At 36.4% G+C, this 25,996-nt stretch overlaps 5 protein-coding genes across 9 annotated transcripts; 3 read left to right on the top strand and 2 right to left on the bottom strand.

The window, feature by feature from the left end:
- Position 1: 1 nt before the first annotated feature.
- On the bottom strand, positions 2-4,677 carry LOC129570040 (ADP,ATP carrier protein). The gene is made up of 4 exons (XM_055449411.1): positions 3,981-4,677; positions 1,349-1,510; positions 865-1,251; positions 2-783 (listed from the first exon to the last, which is right to left on the bottom strand). Exons 2-4 carry the CDS (start codon positions 1,503-1,505, stop codon positions 434-436), a joined length of 894 nt encoding a protein of 297 aa, XP_055305386.1. The 5' UTR covers positions 1,506-1,510; positions 3,981-4,677; the 3' UTR covers positions 2-433.
- Positions 4,504-14,301, top strand: LOC129570035 (uncharacterized). Of its 5 annotated transcripts, none has more exons than XM_055449403.1 (16): positions 4,504-4,855; positions 8,437-8,579; positions 8,656-8,742; positions 8,828-8,986; positions 9,132-9,664; positions 9,739-10,100; positions 10,166-10,343; positions 10,447-10,723; positions 10,790-10,995; positions 11,070-11,231; positions 11,300-11,430; positions 11,515-11,711; positions 11,776-11,985; positions 12,053-12,168; positions 12,236-12,601; positions 12,699-14,301. In XM_055449403.1, exons 3-16 carry the CDS (start codon positions 8,699-8,701, stop codon positions 12,785-12,787), a joined length of 3,030 nt encoding a protein of 1,009 aa, XP_055305378.1. In that variant the 5' UTR covers positions 4,504-4,855; positions 8,437-8,579; positions 8,656-8,698; the 3' UTR covers positions 12,788-14,301. The 5 variants fall into 5 exon arrangements, with proteins under 5 accessions (XP_055305378.1, XP_055305379.1, XP_055305377.1 ...); XM_055449404.1 differs by lacking the exon at positions 4,504-4,855 and adding an exon at positions 5,414-6,643 and having other exon boundaries at positions 9,742-10,100; XM_055449402.1 differs by lacking the exon at positions 4,504-4,855 and adding an exon at positions 5,416-6,643.
- A 455-nt stretch (positions 14,302-14,756) lies between these two features.
- LOC129570041 (uncharacterized) lies at positions 14,757-16,286 on the top strand. The gene is made up of 5 exons (XM_055449412.1): positions 14,757-14,954; positions 15,023-15,137; positions 15,230-15,435; positions 15,543-15,639; positions 15,703-16,286. Exons 1-5 carry the CDS (start codon positions 14,765-14,767, stop codon positions 15,968-15,970), a joined length of 876 nt encoding a protein of 291 aa, XP_055305387.1. The 5' UTR covers positions 14,757-14,764; the 3' UTR covers positions 15,971-16,286.
- Positions 16,287-16,956: 670 nt separating this feature from the next.
- Positions 16,957-18,341, top strand: LOC129570042 (farnesol dehydrogenase-like). Its single transcript, XM_055449413.1, has 3 exons — positions 16,957-17,683; positions 17,957-18,094; positions 18,168-18,341. Exons 1-3 carry the CDS (start codon positions 17,108-17,110, stop codon positions 18,207-18,209), a joined length of 756 nt encoding a protein of 251 aa, XP_055305388.1. The 5' UTR covers positions 16,957-17,107; the 3' UTR covers positions 18,210-18,341.
- Positions 18,131-20,341, bottom strand: LOC129570038 (uncharacterized). Its single transcript, XM_055449407.1, has 2 exons — positions 19,641-20,341; positions 18,131-19,550 (listed from the first exon to the last, which is right to left on the bottom strand). Exons 1-2 carry the CDS (start codon positions 19,966-19,968, stop codon positions 18,373-18,375), a joined length of 1,506 nt encoding a protein of 501 aa, XP_055305382.1. The 5' UTR covers positions 19,969-20,341; the 3' UTR covers positions 18,131-18,372.
- Between the last annotated feature and the right edge of the window lie 5,655 nt (positions 20,342-25,996).

Here is a 25,996-nt window from a genome sequence, read left to right as displayed (position 1 = left end):
ATTATCATTTGGTTCACACCAAACAAAATATTATATGTTTTATTGCTCTGTTTCCATTTGTTGTGTGGGAGCGTTTACAAGTCTATGCAAATTTTACTGAAATTGGTTTTTTTTATTTTTGGTGGCGCATCAAGCGTATCATAATACCCAACAGCTTCACCTAAATAAATAGTGTTTGAATCAATTCATCACCAAGCAATTGTAGAATTTTCTTTTTGTTGTTGTTGTTGTTGTTTTGAAATCTTCTGTTTCAGTTCAGATTTATTGACATTTTTTTTTGTTTGTTTCATAATACGGTTAGTTGTCCATTTTGTTGTGGAATTTTTTTTACGGTGAAATGATTTTTTTTATCAGATTACTATTTTTTAACGATTTTTTTTTTATTTTTTTTAGTGTATTTATCGTGTTTTAAATTTAAGTTTTAAAAATAAATTTACAACAACTTCTTGATTTCATCGTACAACACAAGCACGAAAGCGCCGCCAGTACCACGGAGGACATTTGAGAATGCACCCTTGAAGAAGGCACCGCTTCCTTCTTGTTTGGCAATTGTGCTCCAGCAGTGGATGGTGCTCTTGTAGATGATTTCGGTGGCCTTGCGACCCGATTGCATCATCATACGACGACGGACTGTGTCGAATGGATATGACACGATACCAGCAACAGTTGTCACGACTTGAGCGATGGCCCACGAGATGTAGATTGGTGTGTTCTTTGGATCTGGCAACATACCACGAGCAGTATCGTAGAAACCAAAGTAAGCGGCACGATAGATAATGATACCTGATTTGTGGCAAATAGAAATGAAGAAACGGTGTTAAACAATTTGAATCGGAATTTGTCATTTGATGCTACGATCCTTACCTTGTACTGATACACCGAAACCACGGTACAAACCGCCAAGACCATCGGACTTAAAGGTTTTGGTCAAGCAGTTTCCAAGACCTGTGAATTCACGGGCACCACCTTTGCCGACATCAGCAGCCAAACGGGTACGTGCGAAATCCAATGGGTAGACAAAGCACAACGATGTGGCACCAGCAGCACCACCCGAAGCCAAGTTACCAACGAAGTAACGTCCGAATTGAGTATTTTTATCAACACCACCCAAGAAGATTTGCTTGTACTTGTCCTTGAAGGCAAAGTTCAAAGCTTGTGTTGGGAAATATCTGATGACATTGGCCAAGTTACCACGCCAGAAAGCGGTGAAACCTTGTTCCTTTGGAATACGAACGAAGCAATCAACGATACCTATGCAACCACAAAAAAAAAACCAATCATTGTTATTTCTCGTTCGATGTTTGTGCAAACGAATGTTGTTGTTTTTGTTGTCAAATCGAAATTTCACCTTTGTATTGTTGGTCAGCTTTGATTTGCTTTGAGATGGCTTGAACTTGCAAAAGCAACTTGACACGTTCAATTGGAGCTACGGCTGTCTTTGAGACAGCGGCGGAGATACCTCCGGCGGCAAAATCCTTAAGGAAAGCGGTTACGTCAAATCCCATTTTAGCTGTTTTACGAAAAAAATAAACAAAATTGTTTTAAATAAATACGATCTCTTGCTAAATTTAATATTTAAAACGACAAAATCGGTTTTACGATCGCTATAATTTTTTATATTCTATTTATTCTAAATCAAATATGGCTCCATTTCGCCGAAAAGAGAAGAGTTTAATACGAACAAATACAATGCACGTGATGGATCCGCCATTAAAGCCAAACTACTTTTATATCCATATATAATTATTACGACTGTGAAATCAGCTTACTGAAAACGTATGCAGCGAAATTGAACACGCAGTCAATGCAGCGACTATTGCGTACCACAAAAATTATACGACATATAATAAGCGGCAGCGGACAGACTGTATCATATATACAAGTAGATATTGTTTTTTATGAATGATAAAGCAAAAAATATGGCATTCGTTGAATGCTGCGACAACTGATTTATTGAACTGAATATTGCAATATCAGTTGCATACGTAAGCCTACAAAACATAGGCTCCATTGAAAATACGTTCAATGATTTTTGCAGTCTGATTCGAAAGACTATTGTCTTTGACTATTGACTTTGGAAAAATCTTCATAGATCAAAATCATGGCAAATCAAATTTGCATCACTCGATCAAAGGAAACCGATTTCAAAACCTAGGCAACGTTGAAATGATGTCGCTTAGTTTTGTCATTGCGCCTTGAAAGTGTATAATAAATTGAAAAAATAAATTGATAAGAAAAATGCCACATTTGCTGACTACTATGATTTGATTTCGTGAACCGTTAGAGGAAAACAAACTATATTAATTACGATGTTCATTATTATTTGCGTAGTTTTCGTTCCAGAGTTCGTTATATAACACTTTGAGTGTAAAGGAGAAGAAAAAAAAATTGTAACCTATGACGTGCAATTGGGCACGTGGTACAGTCATAATTTTCAAAAAGAAAGTCAACATTCTTTTCGTATGTTCCCAGATAAGATGCGATTTGATTCTTTCACTTTTTCTCTTTCTGCTAATGCCGAAATTATTCAGACATCATTAACGTAAAGAGAATTTTGAATGTTCGGAATTTATCATTGGCAAATCAAAAATCAAGCGAATGGAACTATGACGAAAGCACGAACAGTCTAGTACAATAAATGTGTGAACAGAGCGCTATAGAACGGACGGGACGGCACGTGTGTGTGTTTTTAGTGTGTATGAGTGAGATCAATACGCATACTAGCAAACACAATGGCCTTTATATCGACTTATATAAGAAATTCCATTTTTGAAAATTCTCAACTAAGCATTTCACTCAGTTAATTGACTTTGGCAATGAAATTGTTAGAAAAAATTAATGATTCTATATGAAATTTCAGTCATAATTTTTCAATCAAAAAATCACTAGCGCAACGTTCCATTTTTATTTTCCTCACAGTTCACATTTCTCAATGCCGGGCGCCATATTGCCAATTTCACGTGTACGTCATCCCATTTTTATTCAACTTTTCGCCAGGGCTTGAATATGATATGCTTGTTGTACATGCGAAAAAGAAAGAATATCGCAAATCTAATTGAATTAAATGTTTTCAAAGTGAAAATCACTTTGAAGGTGTACTGAACCAAATATATCTAGTTATATAATGTGACCAATGTCATTGCTTTAGTGTGAACTAAATTGTTCTTATTGATTCACAAGCCAAGTCCCGTGCATATGTCGTAACCTATAAAAATGCGCCATGTGTGTGAGTGAATCACTTTTACAGCGACACAAAAACCTAATTTTAATATATTGTACGTACAACGCGCCAATTGCCAACCGAATCAGTGTTCTCGCGATAATGAATATGATTAAATTTATATCAGCGGAAGGCAATAATTGAAATTCTTGAATGATATCTCAATTCAATAACCGCAATCGAACACATTTTCTTGTTAAATTTTCAACGAGGGGAAAAACTGATTTTCATCCGATTGAACCGTCCGAAAAATGTCTTACGTAAGCAAATTTAGCATTCATTATTCACATGACAAGCATTGCCAATGTGTCACTTAATCCAGTGAAATTAATTCTCGTCAAATAGAATTGATTTTTTTTCTCTCTTCATCAACTTGTTCAAGGAACTGTAATGGCGGCGTTCATCACCAGGCTTTTCGCTCACATTGTCTTGTTACATAACCACTTTTCGTTCAAACGACTCTCTTTTTTCAATTGTAATGATTGATTCAATATTATTATTCATCCAAAACGCACTTTTTAATATTATTAACATGCACCTCTTTTCAATAAATTCGTTCGGTAAACGGTAATTTTTTTTTCTTTCTTCTTCTTCTTTTCATTCGACGACTGAATGTGGTCGTACGTGTGACTGTGTGACACACTAGCTTACAATTAAAAACTACAGAATAATTTTTTTCCCGTTCAAATTGCATTCAAATAAAACGAATTTACTAAAGAGAAACAAATCGAATTAATGAATGAATGCTGCAAATAAATACCTGTTTTTTGTTGATTCTTCGGTCAAATCGGGTTGATAAATACACTAGGGCGTAAGCCTATTGAATGTTATACGTTGGATCGAATAGTGTGTTCACTGAACCACCGTTGTGCGGAAAGTGAAGAGCAGAACTGGTATTTTAGCTGATTGAAGCAAGAACTTTTTACTCGTTGGCTTTTCGCTGTGCTCGTGAGCTGCGCTGTGAATGTGTGCGTTTAGTTGGCTGCGTCACATCAAGTACCGTCACCAACTGATGCACGCACACATCAGCAGTTCGGCTTGCTTCGTCGATGTGCTCTTGTCAAAATCACTTTACATCGTCGGTATTTGAAACCAATTCGCCGAAACATCGGCTGGTGTCAAAGTCTACGCGCGCTCACAACCATTCTAAGTTCATATACATACACGTGCACGCACACATTCCCAAAACACTTCATACTGTGTACATCATATATTCGCATGGCTATAGCGTTTTTTTTTATCATTCACGGAACAAAACGCCACTGAACGCATACGAAAAAAAAGAATCTAAACTCGATTCTGATTGTATTCGGTTGACATTAGTGCCAACAATTCGACAAAACTAAAATAAAGAGATGAAAAAAAGCAAAAATAAAAACAAAACAACCACCGCATCGCATCGTATCGTGCATTGAAAATTATTTTGGCGAAAGAAAATGCTCTCTCAAGCTTCCGATTACCGAAATAACACACATATGTGCCACGCTCGACCTTATCCTCAATGCTCTATTGGATAATCGAAGCCGTAGTCAAAGCCACTGGCCGTCATATGATTTGAATCGAGGGTATTTTCCGACAATACGATTTTTACAATCGATATTTTAAAAACTATTCCATATTATCGACTTTTTGTGGGTAAATATTATAAATAAATATATTTAAAGTTTTAGCTGAAGTTAACGTTGCCGTACGGTAGCGCAAGATGTATATTCAAATATGTTTGAACAACAAACAAAATTTGAGTGATTACCTAACAATTTTTCAAAAGAGTTTTTCATGAAAACTAGGCTACAAATTTTTGGCGATGATATAAGTAACAGAAGCAACCGCTAATTAATTCATGGCATCTGTTTTCATGATTATTTCAATTACTTCCATCTAAATCAAACCTTTCTCCATAGCCAAATCTCATAGTACGTGAATGTACGGTGTTCAAGCAAAAACATACAAAATATTGTCAAAATAAAAAAAAAAAAAATGTCAGCGGTAATGCATTGATGCAAGCTGTTGATCAATTTGTCATGAAAATCATCGGTGTCAATGAGGTGAGAGCCATTGATAGCAAGTGGTTGTGTATGCAATGCATACTATGCAATGTATTTTTATCACGCAAATTCGATTAACAAACAATTTACTGTCAATGTTAAGTTTTATAGAACACAAAGTCAAATTGAAATATTTCGTTGGTACACTATTCGTGCGTTAGCATTGACTTATAAGAAAAGCATTGGCACACATCCAACGGACACAACGGCTTTGACTTATTATCTCTCTCGCTTCGCTGAGATTGGTTACACCGAATTCACGCAATTCGTAGGCATCACGTGTTCTTAATACCATAAATATCATTCGCTTACGTAGAAGATAAATTCATATGCGAAGATTCTGCTTGTCGTATTCGTGGAAAAGAGTCAAAAGTCCAATCCGTCACCGAGACGAAGGCATTTCGTCAACAAATGTTTGAATACATTATCTCGTCTGCGAAACAGTGGGTGATATTTGTGCTCTGAATGCATTCAAATTTGCTTCGGATCCATCATAAAGATAACATTTATAGATTCTGAATTAATTCTGCCGTTGCATATCGCGGAAAAAACGAAATAACGGCATATGTGGGAATAACTGTTAAGTCAATGTATTTGCGTTGTAATAAGGTGCTGTCTGGGTACAGTATAACCTTCAGTTCGGTTGGCTGAACGTACCCGCTCAAATGTCACACACTCAAATCATGTATAGTACACACATACTGTTGTTCGTCGGCGGAGTACATAGAACAAAAGAGAAGAAGAGAAAGAGAGAAATAGAAGAACATAATATGCGCTTTAAAAAACAAAACAAAATTCGCTTCGGACGACAATGACAACTTCCAATAAGTTTCTTTTACAAACTCCAAAATGACGATCGATAAATTGTTACGGTGGCGGAAATTTTGATTAAATTTAATGTGTGTGCGATTCATTTGTGGAATTGTGTCGATTTGTTCACATTTTCGTTATTTTTTCCTTTCGAAACAAGCCGACCAGAGAAAAAATCATTGTTCCACATAAATGTTGAAATTGACTGTGGGAGACAATAGTGCGTCGGAATACTGTGTTATGCCTATTCGCAGCTCATGTTTCGTGTGTAAAGTGTGAATTAGATTTTGTTTATGAGACTGTTGGTTGAGGTGTCGTAAGAAGTGCAAAATAAAGCAGAGAAGAAGGAGAAAGAACTGTGTTAATGATTGCGGCAAGATAATGACAATTTAGCGGATGCTTAGCTTGATGTTCATCGAGCCTTGTGTCTATGCTTGAATTAGAAGTGACAGTGTGAAATTAGCTCGATTTTGTTTCCGGCTCTTTGGCGACAGTGAAACAGAAAAAATAAAATAAAAGAAGAATCATTTCGACCAACAACGAATACAACCATTCATTTATATATACGGTGCGTTGCGTTCAATTTATTATCCTAGTTGCCTTTGTGACAGATTGTTTCATATAAAATATCCATGTATTCTTTTTTTTATGAGTGGCTCTCCAGCTCATTTGCATAAAGATTTCTGTTTTCATGACGCCTCTTTGATTCGGTTACATTGATTTTTGGATAGAGACTTTTTGGTCTTGAGTGCATTTACGTGCTGCTGCCACCAAACATGTACACACAAGTGTAACAGTGTGACTAGCCAGTGTGTGTTAGTATTTACTTGGGTCTTTGTACTTTGAGTGTAGGAAAATCCAGACTTTCGTGAGCAACTACGTGCATGGAAAATAATGCTGTGCATGTGTGTGTGTGTGCGTGTGTTTACGTGCGGGAGTCGTTGGGAATATAGTAATAAGCGCTACACTAAAATCGATTCCAGAATACAATCCGCACGCAAAATAGCATTTTTTCCACTCATTCAAAGAAGGTGGTATTTTTCTGGGCAATTATTTTCATCGTCAATAAATCAATTGACCGAAACCGTTCACCAAAATTCAACAGACGAAATTTGATTTTCAACAAAAGAAAAAACATATTTCATTTTCTGCTCTCTACTCTCCCTGCGCTCAGTCTGTAGCCGATGCTGCTGCTACTACTGCCGCATGTCTTCACTCTCGGCAAAATTAAGTGACAGTGTGAGCCAAGAATTGCGAAACACACGCAACTGTATCTATACGCTGCGCGTTACAATATGTTAAGATATATAGGCTATAGACACACCGAAATGGAAAACGACACAGCAAACGAGATAGAAAAAAAAACAAACGCTTTTCGTTACCAAATGCTCACCTCGTAACGTTTCATATGCACAGCTATAAATAGACAGTGTTAATTCGCTTTAATATTTAATTGTCTTTCTGTTCTAACATCAAATATCACATAAGAAGTGCAGGTATTCGCCCAGATAAAACTTTTTTCTCGCATTGTGCTTTCTGTTTTTTTTGGTGTTTGCTTTCGCTCTCGGTTTTTTATTCCGTTTTTTTTTCATGCGCTATGATGGACGCGATACGTGCAGTTCCCTTTTTTGTACGGTGTAACAATCATCATTTGATTATTTTTCCTCCATTCACCTCCAACCATTTCCGTGGAATCAATATTCCGTGGGCCGGATGAACAGTTCCAAAACGTTTGAAACTCTTTTTTCGTCATCACCTTTTTATTGATTTAGAAAGCTCTAATTTTATATTCCGGGTTTATTCGATAAATGCCAATATATCGCATACACCGATGTATCACATACGATGTGTGTGTGTGTATGATAGAGTGATGTACAATAATAAAGTGGAGAATAGAAAAGTTTTCAATGAATGAAACATACGAAACAATACGCGTTCGAGTGTGTGATATTCAAATAGGCTGTGTGTATCATGAATTAACCCTTCGTTTCGAGAGTTCTTTTTTAAATACAGTTGAATAAACTCCAAGGAATCATAATCTCCCCATTCATTGCCGCTATTATTCGACAGGCAAAAGACAGCAGTATGTGTCTTCTGTGTCTCTAATAGAACATTCTGAATTCAATTTTAATTAATAAATGATAACGGTTTCGCCCGGGAGCTTGAGCGATTCAGTTGATAAGCATGATATTCATCGATAGAAAAAGGCAATAGTGAAACAAGATAGGAATCCAGTTTTGGTTGTCACGAAGTTAGTTTACGTAATTCTAAAATTACGTGATTCACCGACCGACTGACGCGGTACTGACTCAATTCTTGCAATAAAAATTATTGTGTTTGCTTTGTTTATACATTTTACAGAATTTGTTGAAATCGAGTGGGAGAAATCAACTGGAACGAGGATTCAATCAACTACGCAGTATCGATTCTAAAGCAATGTGAAATCTTGTAATCAAATGAAAGAACCTGAGTTCTTAGCATTTTTTCAGTCGTCTTGATTCAGGGTAAATGTTTTCGACTGTGATTTTTATTTATTTGCAAATATTTATTCAAATTATTTTCTTCCACCGCCGAATACAGATTGCTCGATATATGGTTGGTTATTCTGGCAACAATCACAATTATGTCTGAATCTAGTTTGAAACCGTTTCATCTGAAGCAACCCGAGTAAGTGTCTGAGAAGAAAATCAAAATGAGCAGAATCAGTGATAATAACATTAATTTAATTTTCAAAAATTTGTTGTATTAACAGTGGTGACGAAGTCGAGCGATCAATTGAGTTTTTGGACAAAGTGTTGTCGGAGTTTGAAGATCCGGACTCTTTGCCGCACATCGAACAACATGAACCGGAAACGCCGACACAAGGCAATCAATCCGAAGATGATGGATACATGAGTATGAATGGAAAAAAGTGAGTGGTGAATTTCTTTTATATAAATTTCAGCTCAGATAATGAACATAAACTTTTTCAGTTGTTCAATGGTTTTTTTTTCGTCGCTCAAATTTGGTTTATTCAACTCTGATTTTCCATTTGAAATTTTTTCCCTTCAAAACAGAGAATTAAAATTGCTTGATATAGAAAGTGACAACAATTTGAAGAATAAACGATCCATTGTTGATGCAAAACTACGAAATGATTCTGCGGGCAGTATCAATGACTCGGATTCACTTCCGTGTCAAACGACACTGCCCAAAGCTCGTCCATTAAATGTGAATCCATCCAAATACGCCAGTCTTCCAGGCTCAACGCAATCAAAGAAAACAGAGAAAAGCAATGATTTTGATTTCCTAATGAGGAACGGTCGAACCAAGCTCGGTATTGACATCAGCGCTGTTCATGATGCGGTATTACGTGGCGTTGCCACCAATTGCCAATTCATACCAGAAACAATGGAAAAAGAACATCCAGTCACCATTTATCCCGGCCGAGCATCGCCAGTTAAATCAAAATCGGTATCAACGCGAAAAGTAGTTCGTTCCGCTCACGATTTGACGGACAAAAAGTTGAAATTGCATTTGAATGACGAATCTTCGGATGGCGATGAAGACGAAGAAGAAGGAGCAATCACACAAGCTGATAGCGCATCAGGTTGGTTGACATTTTTTGAGCTCGACTTTTTTTTCGTGCAATTCAATTAAAACCATTTTTACGGCAAATTTCAGAAGACTTCAAGCCATTGATGCAAACGGTTAGTTTGTCCAATTTCGATAATCGTCATAGTTTAATTACATCCGAGGAGGACTTCTCGGATGATTCCCTTGAGAATGCGAGTGCAAACGCGAATGAAACACCCGAACGTGATACATCTACACAAATCATCGAAATCAAACTAGAGAGTAAAGAAGTTGCAGGTAGAGAAGAAGTAGAAGAAGAAGAAGAAGAACAAAGCGAGTTATCGCCGCCATCACCGCCATCACCTGAGCCACCACAAATGCCAGCATTAACGTTACCCTTGAAATGCAGCCCAGGAATCGCATGGGAAATTAAAATGGATGACAATATAGCAAACGATATAAACATGAAGGTTTGTATCTAATTGAAAGGGAATGATTTCCGTGTGACTAATTTCAAACGACTTTCCATTTGCAGTTACCGGCAATACTTGCGATTCCGCCGAATTTTGCCGACTGTGAGAACAGTGTGGCGTCAACTCCGTGCAATAGTATTTTAAGTACAGACCATTCGTATTCATCCGATTGGCCTGACCCACCCGAAAACCCAATTTGCAGCACAGAAGATGAAGCCGGTTCGATCATCACTGATTCGGGTAATGACTTGTCTCCTTTTTCTTGTGCTGACATGAGCACTTTAATGAAATCGAATATTGTTTGACATAAATTCATTTTTATGGAAAATATTTTCCATTGCAGAAGATGTAATCCCAATGCAAAAAACCATCATTCCAAACGGTACGTATGTGATTCGCAAGGGACGCGACCGTAAACAAGTGTTTGATATACCGGAGTTTGTGCCATCGCATGAAGCGGGGAAAGAGTCCGAACTGGAATCAATGTTGGAATCAAGCCAAGAATTACTGAGCATTGAGGAGGCCAATGATATACCGCAGCCACCGATAAACATACCAAAGTACCGACACAGCATCGATTTGGCATTACCATCGATGCAGAGCTCAATTCATTCCGCAAAGTATGTTGCATATAATACCTCTTGACATTACTTGCGGTCACTTAACACGCCATTATATCATTTCAGACATTCGGATTACAGTTCGTTTTGGTCAAAGCCAAATGACGGCAAATTGACGCATGCAAGCAGCTTAACACCATCAAAACAGGATTACTTGAAGGTGAACAAAGGTGGTTCATCGAATAAAATTGATGTGAATGATGATTTGAATGCACCACTTATGCGTGTTGCTTCGCTACCAATAATTAATGCTCCACCACCACCCAATCAAGGTAAATCAATTCGAATATAATTCAATCCTTAAGAAACAGATTTTGACAGATTGATTTTCTTTTAATGGCTGTAGCTGATTTGGTGTCTACGCCACGTCGAGACTTGGCTCCGCCGATTGAAGAAGATGAAGAACCAGACAGTGAATCGCAAGGACAAGGTGCTCCGCTTCGTCAGATAGAGAACACCATTAGCGCTTTGCTTCGGGGAGATATACCTATTGCTGTGCGAGTACCAGGTAACGTATAAGCGTGTATCAATTTGAAATTGAATGACAGTCTCAAGAGTGTGTTTTAACTTTGATAGATATTCAACCACCGAGACGTCCACTCGGCTTCCGGGTCGGTGTGCATAAATCGGAAAGCGCCAAAGAAATGCTGCTCTCACAACACGTGTTCGGTGCTTTGCCACCCTCACCACCATCTTCTAGTGCGGATGTATGTATTTCCAAAGTTCAATTCTCTTTTCATATTGTTTTTTGCCCCATGTATGGTGTTTAACATGATCTACTTTGGCAACAGGAGATTGACGGTTTACCCCCATTGCCACCATTGCCAACGGAAAGCAACGCTGATGTATACGAAAACAAAATTTGGCTCGATTCGCACAGTTATCGATCGACTTCATTAGGTAAAAAGTACGAGAATCGATATTCGGCAGATGCGCCTCCTGTTCCACCTCATCGTTGTCCTTCAGCAGATAATACGCTTAAAACCATGTATGTTTCAATTTCACGTAATCGATTCTGGGAAATATATAACAAATGGTCTATTTCATTGTAGGTCAATGGACTCAAAATGCTACAAAAGTTCGAACGTTTACATGTCGCCACACACCACACACTCAACACATTCGCATGATCGAATGGCGTTATCGAATTCCAGGAAACGTATGCCCGGCGCATACATCAAACATACAACGCCAAGTCCGCATGAAGAACGTCGTCTTCAAACATCATGTAGTCTTCCAGAAACTCCCATTTTTGCTAGGGGGTAAGTGAGAGCATCACAGTTCGCACATTTACACAGAATCATTTAATATTTATCTTCAAATTTCTAGGTGTGATGTACCCCGAACGCCACATCGACGAACACAAGAGACGCCCGCGTGTAGTGGTGGCAGTCGAACAGCACCTAGGCCTATGAACAGTTTGAATTCATCAATCGTTGGAATAGGTAAGGTTGCACTTCAGATGCAAAGTGTTCGCAGAACATTGCTAATGATTTTCTTTCGATTCAACAGCCGGAAGCACGCTGAATGGTCGACATCCACAACGAAATATAAACCATGCGTTATTAAGTAGTGAAATGTTGCGAATAGCTGGTGGACCGGCTCGTGGATGGTATCCAAAGCAACGGCAAAATCGGCCCGTTTCAAATGAAAATTTGGATCGTATTCATTGCGGTGGCCGTGCTTGGGACGTGGGCACATCTAGTCGAAAACCTCTAACGTTGCCGCCAAATTTGTCACCAAACTTCTTTAAGAAATCACCAACTGATGCTTTGCGACGAGTTACTAGTTTACTCATTCGCAAAGGCGAAAAAGCAAAAGAAGATAAAAAGGACAGGAACGCTCAAATTCCATCCGCTCATCGATCTTTTGATGCAGGTAAATATTTTTATGCATTTTTATATTGGGCGAAACGTTTCGTGAAATATTGGCGATATATTTGGTTCGAGTTTTAATGGCAAAATTCATGTTTTAGGCGCAATGGAAACACCGAATACACACAAGAAGAAGGGATTTTTCAAGAGTTTTTGGAAGAAAACTAAACATTATTCCATCGAACAATAAAAATCGATTGACCAAACTGGATACTGGCCTAAGAGCATAAATCGACACACATACAACAGAAATACGGCATACACGGACAATGTTTACATTTTCCAATATATTTTATTCCGTTTGTTTGAAATCATATTCACACAAATTCAATTAGAAAGCGAAAGAAAAATGTGTATGGGAGAACTCTTTCTTAACGCGAATGTTCACCCGAATTGGAAATACGAATTAACAAAACCAAATGACTGCATTTTTTTTCGAAATGAAACGTTTACTTAGAAAAACTAGTAGACACTTTTTTCCGACACACAGTATTACAAATTGAAGAAAAGAAAGAAATGTTTTTTGCGCAATTGCTCTTTTAATTTGAATTAGTCACATCAAAAGTATTAAGCAAGTGTGATATAAAAAAAAATGCCAATCGATAAGGTTTTATGGGCAAATTGATGAATTTCAGTAGAGTAGACAACAAACAATTCATTTGTATTAAACACACAAACACACACAATTTTTCGAATGAACATCATTAGATAGACATTTCAAAAAAGGGCCATTTTCGAAATACGCGTCTATTTTACATTAGAGACATTAAAATTTTATGTTTTTCTTGGTTGTCGTATTTAGATAAGCACGATGGAAACTATGCCATCAAGTATTTTATTATAGAAGGAGAGATAATTTTTTTTCCTCAATACATCAAATTTATGTTGTACAAAGTGCTACTCGTACTCATTTCATCTCATCTCAAGTCACGTTTCTATCAGTGCAAAAACACACACACACACACACACTTTCGATAAACGAGCACATTAACGCATTAGAAACTCATCTTTGAATATATGTACTAAGCAAATCTGTGCACATTTTTCTTTGTTTTTTTTTTTTTCTAAGTAAGGATCACACATTTACAGTGAGGCATATTGTTTTGTTTGTAGAGTTTTCTATATTGAAATCAGAAAAGTGAAGAATCTAGACCTACTTATTAAATTATTACTATACTAAATAAGCAACTTAAAAAAAAGTAAAACCCAAGGAACACAAAATCGTGATTTGTTTGCAACTTTTGTATGTGTAGAAAACAAAGTACCATAAAAAATTTCTATGAAACTAACGTCGGTCATATTATTTTTTATTCCTCTATTTATTGTATGTATTTATCGATTTTTTTAACTATTTGAGGAATCAATTCAATTTAAGGCACAATTTCGTTTTACTGAAATTAACCACTATATTTGAGCCATTTTTTTTTCATATAACCGTAAGATTAAGTTTCAATTTATTTCATTTTTTGGTTACCGTTTCAATCTTTTCTATTCTTAAATCCAACCAACCAACCAATCATTCATCCATTCATCATACTAAGAAATGCAAGTAGATACGAACACACACACACACACACAAAATCTTTTCACACACAAAAATCTAATCAATATTGATATTTAGATTTGTGACAAAATAGATTAGAATTTAAAATTATTGTAATTTGGATATTGTACTCTGGCAATAAATTGATTTTGAATCTTGAACATTTGGTGTTTAATTGATCGAAAAAATGTTTTATTGTCTATGCATTATCGATACAGGTATGATAAATATCTCGTACAATTTTCATAGAGCAGGGGCTGAAAACAGAGATTATCAAGCCAGAAATCGTAGACCTAATGGAAAACATCCATTATTAGATATTGGAAGACATTTCACAAACTCTAATCATTGCACTCGCCACAAGTCCTCAGGTAAATTATTGTGAAAGTGAAAATTGACAAAAAAGGTGTAAAGAAATTTTTCGTTTGGAGGTTCGTGAGCTAATCATTGAATAATTTTTGCTTTGCGGTTTAATGTTATAATAAAATGCTTTCGCTAACGGGAAAATTGTTCAACTGAATATCAAAACAAAACCATTTAAATGCTTATAATTTTCTTAGACAAATATCACATGCATATTGGGGTACGTTTCTTCAGTCGGCGTTTTGACAGCTGTACTCTCACATGTTAATATTTGTATTGACATTTTTTTGCTTTCTCTTGGTTTTGTTGAGAAATTTTTTAACAAGAATTAATTTTTCTGTGAAAATGTTTCGTCTCACTTATAAATGGTTTGTAATTCCACGATCCATTCCGGTCGTGCCATCCAGATCCTTTTGCGTGCAGAATTCAGAGTCGGTCGCCAGTAGAAAGTGTACGATGTTTAATACGTATTATGAAACAGTTTTGAAAATACAATACTCTTTTGCATTCCCATTTTAGCCGGCAATCAAATAAAGCTAATTGGTAGAGTGAAGAACGAAGTGCTAAGATTACAAAATGGATTTGATTCGTTCCACATCCGAACAGCTACAAAAGGCCTTGGAAACTTGATTGGGTAAAACCTGAAAATTTTGTTCTCACGTTAGAAGGATAATAATAACAAAATTGAAATCAAATAGTTATCAATAATAACTGTAAATATTGCAGTGTATTGCACAATATCAAGGCGAGAAATGATTCGATCGAAGTACCAAAACTAACTGACAACGACCTTGTTTATGTTAACGGTGAAATTGTCTATGAAAACGAGCCAAATGGAGAGAAATTTATATCGGTTCCGCACATTTTAGCAAAAAAAATTGTGCACATGGAAAACGACAACAAATCTGATGACTTAGAGCAATTGGTAAAAGGTATAATCAAGTGTATTTTATATAAATTTTGACTGACGATTGATCAACCTCACAGAATGAAATGCAAACATAAACTAACAGAAACTGTACGGTTTTTGAATTTTCAGAGTGTGTCAATGAAGTGAAGTTATTGGGCACAATTGGAAGTAATATTTTAGATGAAAATGCCACCGTATTCCATGTCGTTACAAATGCTGAACTGACGTATGTTCAAAAATATAAATCCAATTCCATATAAATAAATACAATGTTATGTTTTACCTTTAGGCCGAATTTGAATACAAAATTCTTCCATGGTGACTGGCACAGGGTGCTGATATTTGATGAACACTTGCGAGAATTTGTTAGAAATCACCTCAAAATAACAGACCGTCTCTTGATCAACGGTGAAATTTTCTACCATAAAGTTGACCTGGAAGATGGTGGAGTGGCGAAACAAGGCAATATTTTAGCTAGACGTATCCAAAAATTGCAACGATTTTCAAAAGGCGGCGAAGACGAGCCGCAGAACACGCAAGCAACCATGGAGCAATGAGATTATGATATGGGAACTAAACAATAACTACAATTATGTACATAAGCCAAGCCAATGAATAAAGAATACAGTTAGCCGAATCGGCTCTAAAATCATTTACAGTCTGTAATTAATAAAATTTGATGTACATGAAGAAAGAAAGATGAGTGAAAGTTATCCAATAAATCACAAATCAGATCAAAGTTCGAAAGTATCACTCTCTGTACGTGTGAACACATGGAAAATCATTCGATCTTCAATTCTTCAGTCTTGAAAATATGCGCATATAAATTATATCGAAGATTTGACAGACTCCGAACAAGGAGACCATAATGTTTTCATCGTACACGACACAAATTTTAAAAAAATTCAGTAAAAGATTGCAACAAAAATAAATATCATCTCGTTTTTGCAATATCTTTTCATTTATTACGTATTGAAAGTAAGTTTAACTGTTCATTTCAATCTGATTGCCATCAAAAATGGTCTATTTCTATCTTTGTGACATCGGTTTACTGGACATTTGTTTGTGATTCAATTCGAATCAAAGTACCGCATACGTATCAATTCTTTGCGTTTGAATGTCCGCTCATGCGAACGAAATATTCATGTGGCGAGTGGATTGCAAACCAGAAATAAAACTACTTTTGATAGCATAGCATGCATGTACACGTAAAGAAATTAGACACTTTTCAATTTGTTGTTTTTTATCTTTCACTGAAAACAATTCCAAGAAATGCATTCATTGCGAAAACTACACACAACAAGAGCTGATTACATTGATCGAAGAGGAAGAAAAAAACAAATAAGCAGTCGTGTTTGAATCCGATGAACTGTGAATGTACGTGATGTACAAAATAAGCAATGGATCTAAAGAAACGATATTAAAACAGAAGGAGAAAGAATGAATAAAAGAAAGATGCGAATGAGCGAATGAAAGCAGACGTACAAAACAAAAATGTAAAACTGGCTAACTCATGCGCTGTATGCGATGACTACACTTTGTGCGTTCGACTATAAAGGTATACCTACCATTTGATTCGCCAAGTCAGTATGGTCATAAGCGTCACTTGAGCGTGATTCAATCTGTGAAAATTTCTTGAACAAAATAGAAGATTGGTGATTTTTGGTTTAAAAGGAAGAGTGAAATCGTGGACAATGGATCGTTGGATTGGGAAGACAGCTGTCGTAACTGGAGCTAGTTCTGGAATAGGAGCTGCGATTGTAATCGATTTAGTGAAGGCTGGAGTGAATGTGGTTGGTTTGGCTCGACGTAAAGAACGCATTGATGCGTTAAGAGATAATTTACCAGCTTCGGCCACTGGTACACTATATGCGATCAAATGTGATTTGACTCAAGAGTCTGACATTAAGAATGCATTCAATTGGGTCGAAGCCAATTTGGGAGGTACTGACATTTTAATCAACAACGCCGGCATCATTAAAACAATGAATCTACTCGATCCGGAAAATACAGACAATTTACGCGAAACTATTGATACAAATGTTCTGGGTGTTGTGCTTTGCTCGCGAGAAGCCTTTCATTCGATGCAAAAACGCAATTTCGATGGACACATCATTCATATTAATAGCTGTGCCGGCCATAAAATCCCATACTTTGTTGGACTGTACCCATCGTTTAACATTTATCCATCGACAAAATATGCTGTGACGGCTTTGACCGAGGTCATGAGACAGGAGCTACAGAATTTTGGCACAAAAGTCAAAGTGACTGTAAGTAAAAAAAGTTCAACAAAATACTTCCTACAATTATACATCAGTCTTGTGTCTCTTTTTTTCGGCGACTTTCGAAATGAAGCGGAAAAAAAATGCATGATGTCATAAGCGCCGACATTCATTTGTTAGTCGTTCAATTTTTTTTTTGGGTGCGGTGAACCGTACACCCACATATCATAATATTTCACTCAAATGTTCGCTTATATGTGTCAACTATTGAAAAGTAATGACAAAAAATTCACCAAATCGATTTTATTTTATTTTTTATAGAGCATCTCGCCAGGTGCTGTGAGAACGGAGATCTTTAAGCCAGAAATCATGGAAATTATAAAAAACATTCCATTTTTGGACCCTGAAGATGTATCACAAGCCGTTATGTATGCACTCGCCACAAAACCTCATGTTCAGGTAAACTTCAAATGTTCCAAAAATAAACCACACAAATTTAATAAAATTCTTATGTTTTTTTATTTATTTTCAGGTTCACGAGTTAATTATAAAGCCAATTGGTGAACAAGCATGAAAAATTAATGTCGACTTCTTTTAAAATTCGAAGTTAAAAAAAACTATATAACTTAATTCTATATTGTTTTATGTTTTATATATTTGTTTTTACTGAATGGATCAATAAATAATATCGATATGAGAAAAAAAACTCAGTCCCGGTAATTATGATTATTAATGCATTAATGTTGGTTCAAATGATTTTGCATTGCATTCGCTGGCATGGCTTTTGCTTGTGGACAAAGTTTGCAGCGGAACAGTTTGGCATGGCGCTGGGCGTGCTGGACATAGTTTCTTTGGTTGTGGAATGCGATGCTGCAATGTTTGCATCTGAATGCGAACACTTTGTTTGATTTCATCAGAATGACCGGTGGATCGACGATGCAGATGAACGTACGTTTCGAATTTTCCGGGTTGGTACATTCGTTGGTTGCTGCATTCAAATGAAGTTCAAATAGTTGCCGGGTTCGGAATACATCATGGCATTTCTCGCAAAGGAAGTTGTATTGATGTTTACGGAACATGTGCGTCTTGAACTCCTCAAATGTTTCATTGAAGTCCAAACAAATGTTGCATCGGAAGTCAGTGCACTTGTTGTTAGTGGAAGGGATGAAAGTTAAAGGAAGGGCCGCTCTTTTGGTTTGTACACCATTCTTGATGGCAACTGGTTTATTGTGGTTATCCGCAACCTCTTTGACTAACGTATCCAAAAGTGGGCTCGCTGATGTCGGCCGCTTTTCCACCAATAAATCCTCGACAAATTCATCGCTAACGCATTCATACACTTGGTCAATTTTCAACAATGAACTATTTTCAGTTGCATGTTCGATCACTTCTTTTGTCGGCTTGAGGCAGAAGACCGACTCGTCGGCACCAGTGTCTTCTGTGTTTGCCAACACAAGATAGTCGAGATCTTTTCCCGTGTTATTTTTCTGGATCACATTGTTCCAAAGTTTAACCGGGTTGTTGTCGGAAGTCTTTTTGTTGCTGGCAATTGGCCGCCTTTCGGATTCAGCACCGTTTTTGGGGATTTCACTTGGCCGCAATGTCGGCAATCGGTGAACGGATGCTGGTTGGCTCACTCTTTGTACGGGTGCTGTTGGCTTCGTTGCTATGGGAGTGTTTACAATCTTCGGTGTATTTGCCGCATTTGTTTGATTGGTTTGCTTCATACTTTCTAATGCTTTAACCCGAATCACCGGTGATGACGCAGGAGTGGCTGGCATCGCGGATGCGACAGTAATCGTAGGAGTTACCGCTTGAGCAATTGATCCAGCTTGTGTAGTCTTATTACCATTGGTGCCATTGGCCACATTTGATGTGGTGCATTTATTTTTCTGATTTTCCGTCCATTTTTTATCTGCGAAAATTCAAATTGAATTATTCAAATATCAATCGGGTGATTATGAAATGGATAAAATAAAAAGGTAATAAACCAAACCAAACTCACTTTGTGCGCACAGCTTTTCAATCAATCGTTGCAGCTGCGGTGTGTCAGATCCAGTTGAGTTTTGCAGCACTTCAATAATTTTTCGCGGTTCCGTGCAGTTGGTTGACAGTTTCGGTGTGATTTTCGTATTCGAATCGTTGTCGTCGAACTCATAGATGTGGAATACTTCAAAGTGATCGTCTTTGTTTGCATCCGTGTCCATTTTTCGACTTTTATGCACGTATACTTCAGCCAACATCATTCTCTTTCTTTTCGCCTGCACAATATCAACACTTTTCACTTGACCATTCTGAGTTGCAGCCAAAATTTCCGAACGGTTTTCACCCATCGTTCAAATTGAGCTCTTTTTCACGGTTGAATGATACAAAAAAAAATGAATCGTAATTTGAGACAATTTTTTTCTCTGTACTTTCACACAAGTGTGTTGATTCGATTAGAATGCAAAACATATATAATATGATAAATCCATTTGACAACAATTAATGCCAACTCCAAAGCTCTTCAAACGATAGCGACCTCTTTTTGTCACATATTTAAACGAAAAAAAACAAAATGGCGGAACACCTGTCAATTATTTCAAGTAGCAGCACTAGTGCGTAGTCAACACTGCGTTCAACTCGAACAACACAAACAATCAATGTGAATCGCAATGAAAATGTGTTGGAAATTTTTAATTTGGATTTTCTGATAATTATGACATGTTTTACAACCAAATATGATTAGAATTGTTGACTTCATTCGAAATGAAGACTTTGTTGATGCAAACTAAGTACAAGATTAAGTACACGCAGGAAGCATTGCTATGGTGAGCTAATGATGAAACTAAAATCTATGACTAAGTTTTCTACCTAAGGTGAGAATACACTTGAACGCACTTTTTGGCAAAATAAAATTTAATTCGATTAAATAGCGATTAGATAGTACTAGAATGTGGGTAATTTCAAGGGCATATTTTTTGGGAACTAATGTTCTGTCCGTCTGAGTGACCAAAATCGAATAAGTGATTTTATGAGAACTATTAGTAAAACCCCTTTGAACCTTTTCCTAAACAACTTTTTGGAAACATAGATGGCGCCCCATGTTTTTGAAATGCACTAAAATATTTTTTTATACTTTTTGTCATTTCGAAAAATCATCCGAAAATGGAATGAAAAATTTGAGAAAAAAAATCAAATTCTCTCTTTTCGTTGGACTTCAATCAACGCCATCTGGATATATTTTTTCATTCCCAAAGACAAATGTGGAATTTGACATATTTGCAATTTTGATCTTTTCGTTAGTAGGTTTATTATGGAAATCTAGATGGCGCTGTAGACGCTCATATTGAAAAATCATAGAAACTTAAATCACACGGTGAAAGCAAGAGATAGACTTATAAAAACTGTTTCAATAACTGCGATGGATAAACGTTGAGCAAGAAAGAAACAAAGAAAGTTGCGAGCAAAAGGCTCCCTGGATTTGGGCCGCGACACTTACGGCCGCCAGTACATTTTTATTTGCGGCTGTAAGTGATTTTTGATAGCGGCCATAAGTGTCCCCTTACGGCCTAAAATGTTCTTACGGCCGCCGCGTCCAAAAGTCCCGTTTGAGTGCGGCCGTAAGTACATTTCACCATAATCACTTTGAGCCGCCGCGGCCGTAAGTGCATTGTCAGTGCGGCTTAAGTGTATCTAGTAATTCAAATTTCATTTACAAATATACCTTTACTCCCGTTCGCTCATTTCATCCTTTTGCAATTTTCTTTCACAGTTTGAAATAAAATAAATTCTTAGTGCCAATAAAGGTGGAGAGGAGAGCACAGAGGACCGAATGAGCGCGCGCGCGCGCGCGCGATGTAAGTGCATTTTCATTGCGGCCCAAAGTGATTTTTGGGAAATGCACTTAAAGCCGCGGCGGCCGTAAGGAATTTTTAACAGCGGCTATAAGTGTTTTTCCCATAAATCACTTTGGGTCGCGCGGCTATAAGTGATATTTGACTGGCGGCCGTAAGTGTCGCGGCTCAAATCCAGAACCCCGAGCAAAAGTGACACAACTCAACACTGAACTGAAAAAAATTTGTTTTTGCATTTGTGTCACTACTGGAAAGAGATATCGATTAGGTGTTTCCGGCATATTTGTGGTTCTTTTGATGTTCTACAGTATTGCTGAAGACACCTAATCGCATTCTGTTTCCAGTCGCGAGAAAAATGCAAAAAACTTCTTGTCTGTCCAATGCTGAGTTTTGCTCGTGACTTTATTTGTCTCATTTTTTGCTCAAAGTTTTTTTTCGTTTTAGTTATTGAAAGTGAACTCCTAGGATGGAGTGCTCTTTGTGCATGTCAAATGTAATTAAGTATTTCAAATGAGCCTTTTTCTGATTTTCGGAGCGCCATCTATACAAGGTACAGAAAAATTCCAAAAATTGTATAATTACTGAAATCAGGTCATGTTCAGCGACCTCATTTTTTCTGGACCAAAATCTAATTCCCATACAAAACGAGAGAAAATGAATTGCAAAGCAATATATATCTATATATAAAGTATAACTATAGACGAATATTAGTTGTAACTAAGATATAGTAGTGGCGGCGGTGCGAGACTTCTCTCGATGTTTCCAATCTCATAGTCGTCAATTTCATAGTGATTGAAGCGATACATCAACAAACCGTTCTATTTTTATGATGTAAATTAATAAACATATTAAATCATCAGAAAAACGAAAAAAAGCGAACAATCAAATCCATGTAATTGAAATAATGAATAGTAATGTCATGAAATCGGCGTGTTGTGTTGAAATGACAATAATAAAGCATACACATACTGCGTCATCTGTTTGCTACATGTTCTAGTTATGAAATGTCAGTGGGAACAATGTTTGCACGCGACGAGTGTGAAAGTGAAAACAAAGAGCGTATTTTACGTTTGGTAAACACACAAACAGATGTCGTTGCTCGACACTGCTTTGAGCTTTACTCGAAAGTTTAGTGTATTTAGTTCTATAATGCAGGGGTCAACAAAATGTGTTGGTTTGAGTTTGTATGTGAATGTTTGTATGAATTCACATCAAATTTTATCTGAACCGAATCATTTAAATCGTTTTAATACGTCAAACTGATACTGAAAATTTGACGCTTTTTACGCAAATATTGACCATATTATTGAAAAATAAAGAATAATTTGAATGAATTTGAATTTCACTCAATCAATGAACTGGGATTTTTCTTACAATCTCAACAACATACGTGAATGATGCAATTTTTTAAACTCATGACATTATCGATAACGGGTGAAATGATTTTTTTGTTCGTTTCAAATTTTAACTGTTAATCCATTGAAAACGGTGAATTGATGTTATCAATGGGAAAATAATAGGAAAAAACGGATGGGAATAATAGTAATAATGTAGCTAATAACGAAATTTGATTGATAGTTTTCATCATGTATTTTTGTAAACAAATTTTCACGAGCATACAGTGAAATTACGTTTTTGGCGCGCCCCATAAAATGAATGCAATGCGTAAATTGTTGGCTTTGCAAATAAAAAAAACAGATTCATCGAACTAAATTCTTACTGTTGTAAAAACACACACTGTTGCTATTTTTGATGGCATTGTGCGCCGTATGTTTACGCGACGAAATCAGTTGAGAGCAAAAACAACAAAATCGCATCGATGGTATCGAAACGTTGCTATTGGCCCTTTTTTTGGGCTCGTCTTTATTTATCGTTACAAACGTACACCAAGCCGACTGAAATGTTTCTTATGCTCGGAATTCGTCGTAAATAATATTCACTCACTTACGTGCAATTTTTTATCAATGTTGATATTTTATCAAATATACGTAATGATTTTACGTGATTCATGGCCAAAGTTTTTGTTTTGGTTTTTTTATTATTTTTTTTTGCTTTGCAGTTACCTCTTTTGTGTGAGATGTGATGGATTTTGCTGGCAATGTCATTTACGTGATTAAAACACGTGTGTATAAAATCGTTATCAATTAATAATTATTTAATTCAATACTGAATGTGCAGTTTGTTTCCAAGTAAACAGAAAGGCATTTTTTCTCGTTTAAAGACAATCTTTCGCCATTTATTGCGATAGCACAAAAAAACAGTCATCATGAAGAAAAAAACCCATTTTTTTTTTCTCTGATCTCTTTTTCGCACAAATTCTCTTCATCTTCTACGAAAATTTCTGTATATTTTCCACGGTTTGGCACACCGTCAATGCACTCAGTATATTTAGCAAATGTTTCGAAACGTTCGAAGACAAAAAAAATTCTGTTCGATTTGCTATGCGTTGTTTTGATCAAAACACTTTTTCAATCGATTGACTGATTGGTTGCTTGGTTATCGTGTGAGGAAAAAATCTCCATCATTCAAGCATCATCAAAAGGGTAGAAGTTGCATGCGACGCACGATTGAAATCGGCGTATTTTCGAAATGTTTTGTTTGTTTAATCATGCAAAAACAATATTTACATTTGATAGTGATCTGAATACCTCGTAAATAGTTTTACGTCCGGCCTAGTGACAACGTCACTAGGGATTGAGAGTGGTGTGATGTCGCGTAAAATATTACACACATGCATCGGTCTTTCCGATAAATACGCACATATATCGTACGAGAAAATCTGTGCTGTTTCCCACGACAAATTTACTGTCATCGAAAATATACACAATTTAACTATACCGTACGTGATCGTACGGAATGCGAGTGTGTATCTTGTTTACGAATGGCTCAAGCAGGAGGTGTGCACTGCTAGGCTATTTTTTTAACCATACCACCATTGAAAAATGCGAATTTCTGACTTCTGCACCAATAAACGTTGTCCATAACCATCAGCCAATCCTGAATTCTAAAACAATCATAATTACTCTCTCTCTCTCTCTCTCCCTCTTCCTTTTTGATAACGATTCGAGCATTTTTTTATCATCATCACGTTTTGAATGGAAAGTTTTCGAGCCGTACACTGTTTGCTTCATTGGACGAGGGAAAACAAAACATTGGATGATAACAAATACTTAACCTTACTCAATGAACAATTCGATTTCACTTATTTCTAAATATAATTCAACAATAACTGATTGTCAGCTGAAAATGTTCTCTTCTCTCTTTGATTTTTTCTTGAAAAAATATTTGATTAGTTTCGAGAAACTTTCCAACGTCAAAAAATGCAACGATAGTTTTCCAACGATTGCATAATTCCATTGAAGACATTGGCCTTTTGACGAATTGATATACCGATGGAAGATATGCCAAGAAAGAAATATTCGGAGAGACAACAAATAGATCAGCTATCATCGAGCGGCAGCTATTTTGTTGGCACACGTAACACATATATATAGATTTAGAGATTTATTTGTTCGAAAGTTTGCTTCAGTGAGGCTCCACTTGTTTTGGAAAACGAAAATAGAATTTCGACACTGCCATGCGCCTGAACTCGTTCTCTTTTGCACTCAACAATGACTTAAGATTTTCTCCTCCCTCCACACCATGTAGATATACAGATGATTCATTTATTTTTGACACTCTTTCAGCCGTAGATAAAATCTGAAATATTTCCTGCCATACTCTGTTGTATCTAACTCCGATTTTGGGCTACTGCTTTGGGGTTGCTTGATATTTTTAGCAACACGCTTAAAAACTATCCGTCCTTTTTTTAGTTTCGAACTAAAAAGAATGTGACAGACTTATTTTTCTTAGTTTTTACTCGAAATCTAAATTAAGTTTTCTTTTCCTCGCGAAACGAGTGAAACGTTTGAAAAACGATTAACTTTGCAAATTAATTTCGTATTCGTATTTGCTATGCGGTGATATTGCGAATAACTGTTTCAAAACTTTGTTTTGTTTACTCTGAACAACAATTGCTTCCCCATTCCATTTTTTGAAGCGCTAATCAAAATAACGTCGACAAAAACAAAATATTGACTGCAACTTGACTAGACCTTACAATTTCAACCACAAATGTTTATTTTTTCAAAGTTTTTCTATCACATACTTTTGATATGTGATGAAACGAAATGAACTTGTCTATTATTAGTGATTCAGTGATTCATTTTCGCGGTCACATGTGCATATCTGATTGATGTAAACAATATTATTTTGAATGTAGAATTGATAACAATGGATTCGTTATGGTCTCCATTCCGCAGCCAGGAGTATGTTTTCTTGGACAACTGAGTTTTGTGAATGAGATTTTCAAATCTGCAGTGTTGGATCAATATCTAGTAATCTATTTTGCATATGAAATTCATTACATTTTTTCATCACTTGATATGTTGGGACAAACAACTGGGCTAGAGAATTCTTGATTCAGGGAAAGAAGTGAAAAAAAACCGTCGCATTTTTCGTGTGATGTTATTTCTTATCACATTTA

Source organism: Sitodiplosis mosellana, unplaced genomic scaffold (genome assembly GCF_009176505.1).
Source record: "Sitodiplosis mosellana isolate CC-2019 unplaced genomic scaffold, AAFC_SMos_1.0 Smas_scaffold_47, whole genome shotgun sequence".
NCBI classification, from domain to species: Eukaryota; Metazoa; Arthropoda; class Insecta; order Diptera; family Cecidomyiidae; genus Sitodiplosis; species Sitodiplosis mosellana.
The sequence above is the reverse complement of the archived record's forward strand: the minus strand, read 5'-3'. Positions and strand labels throughout refer to the sequence as shown.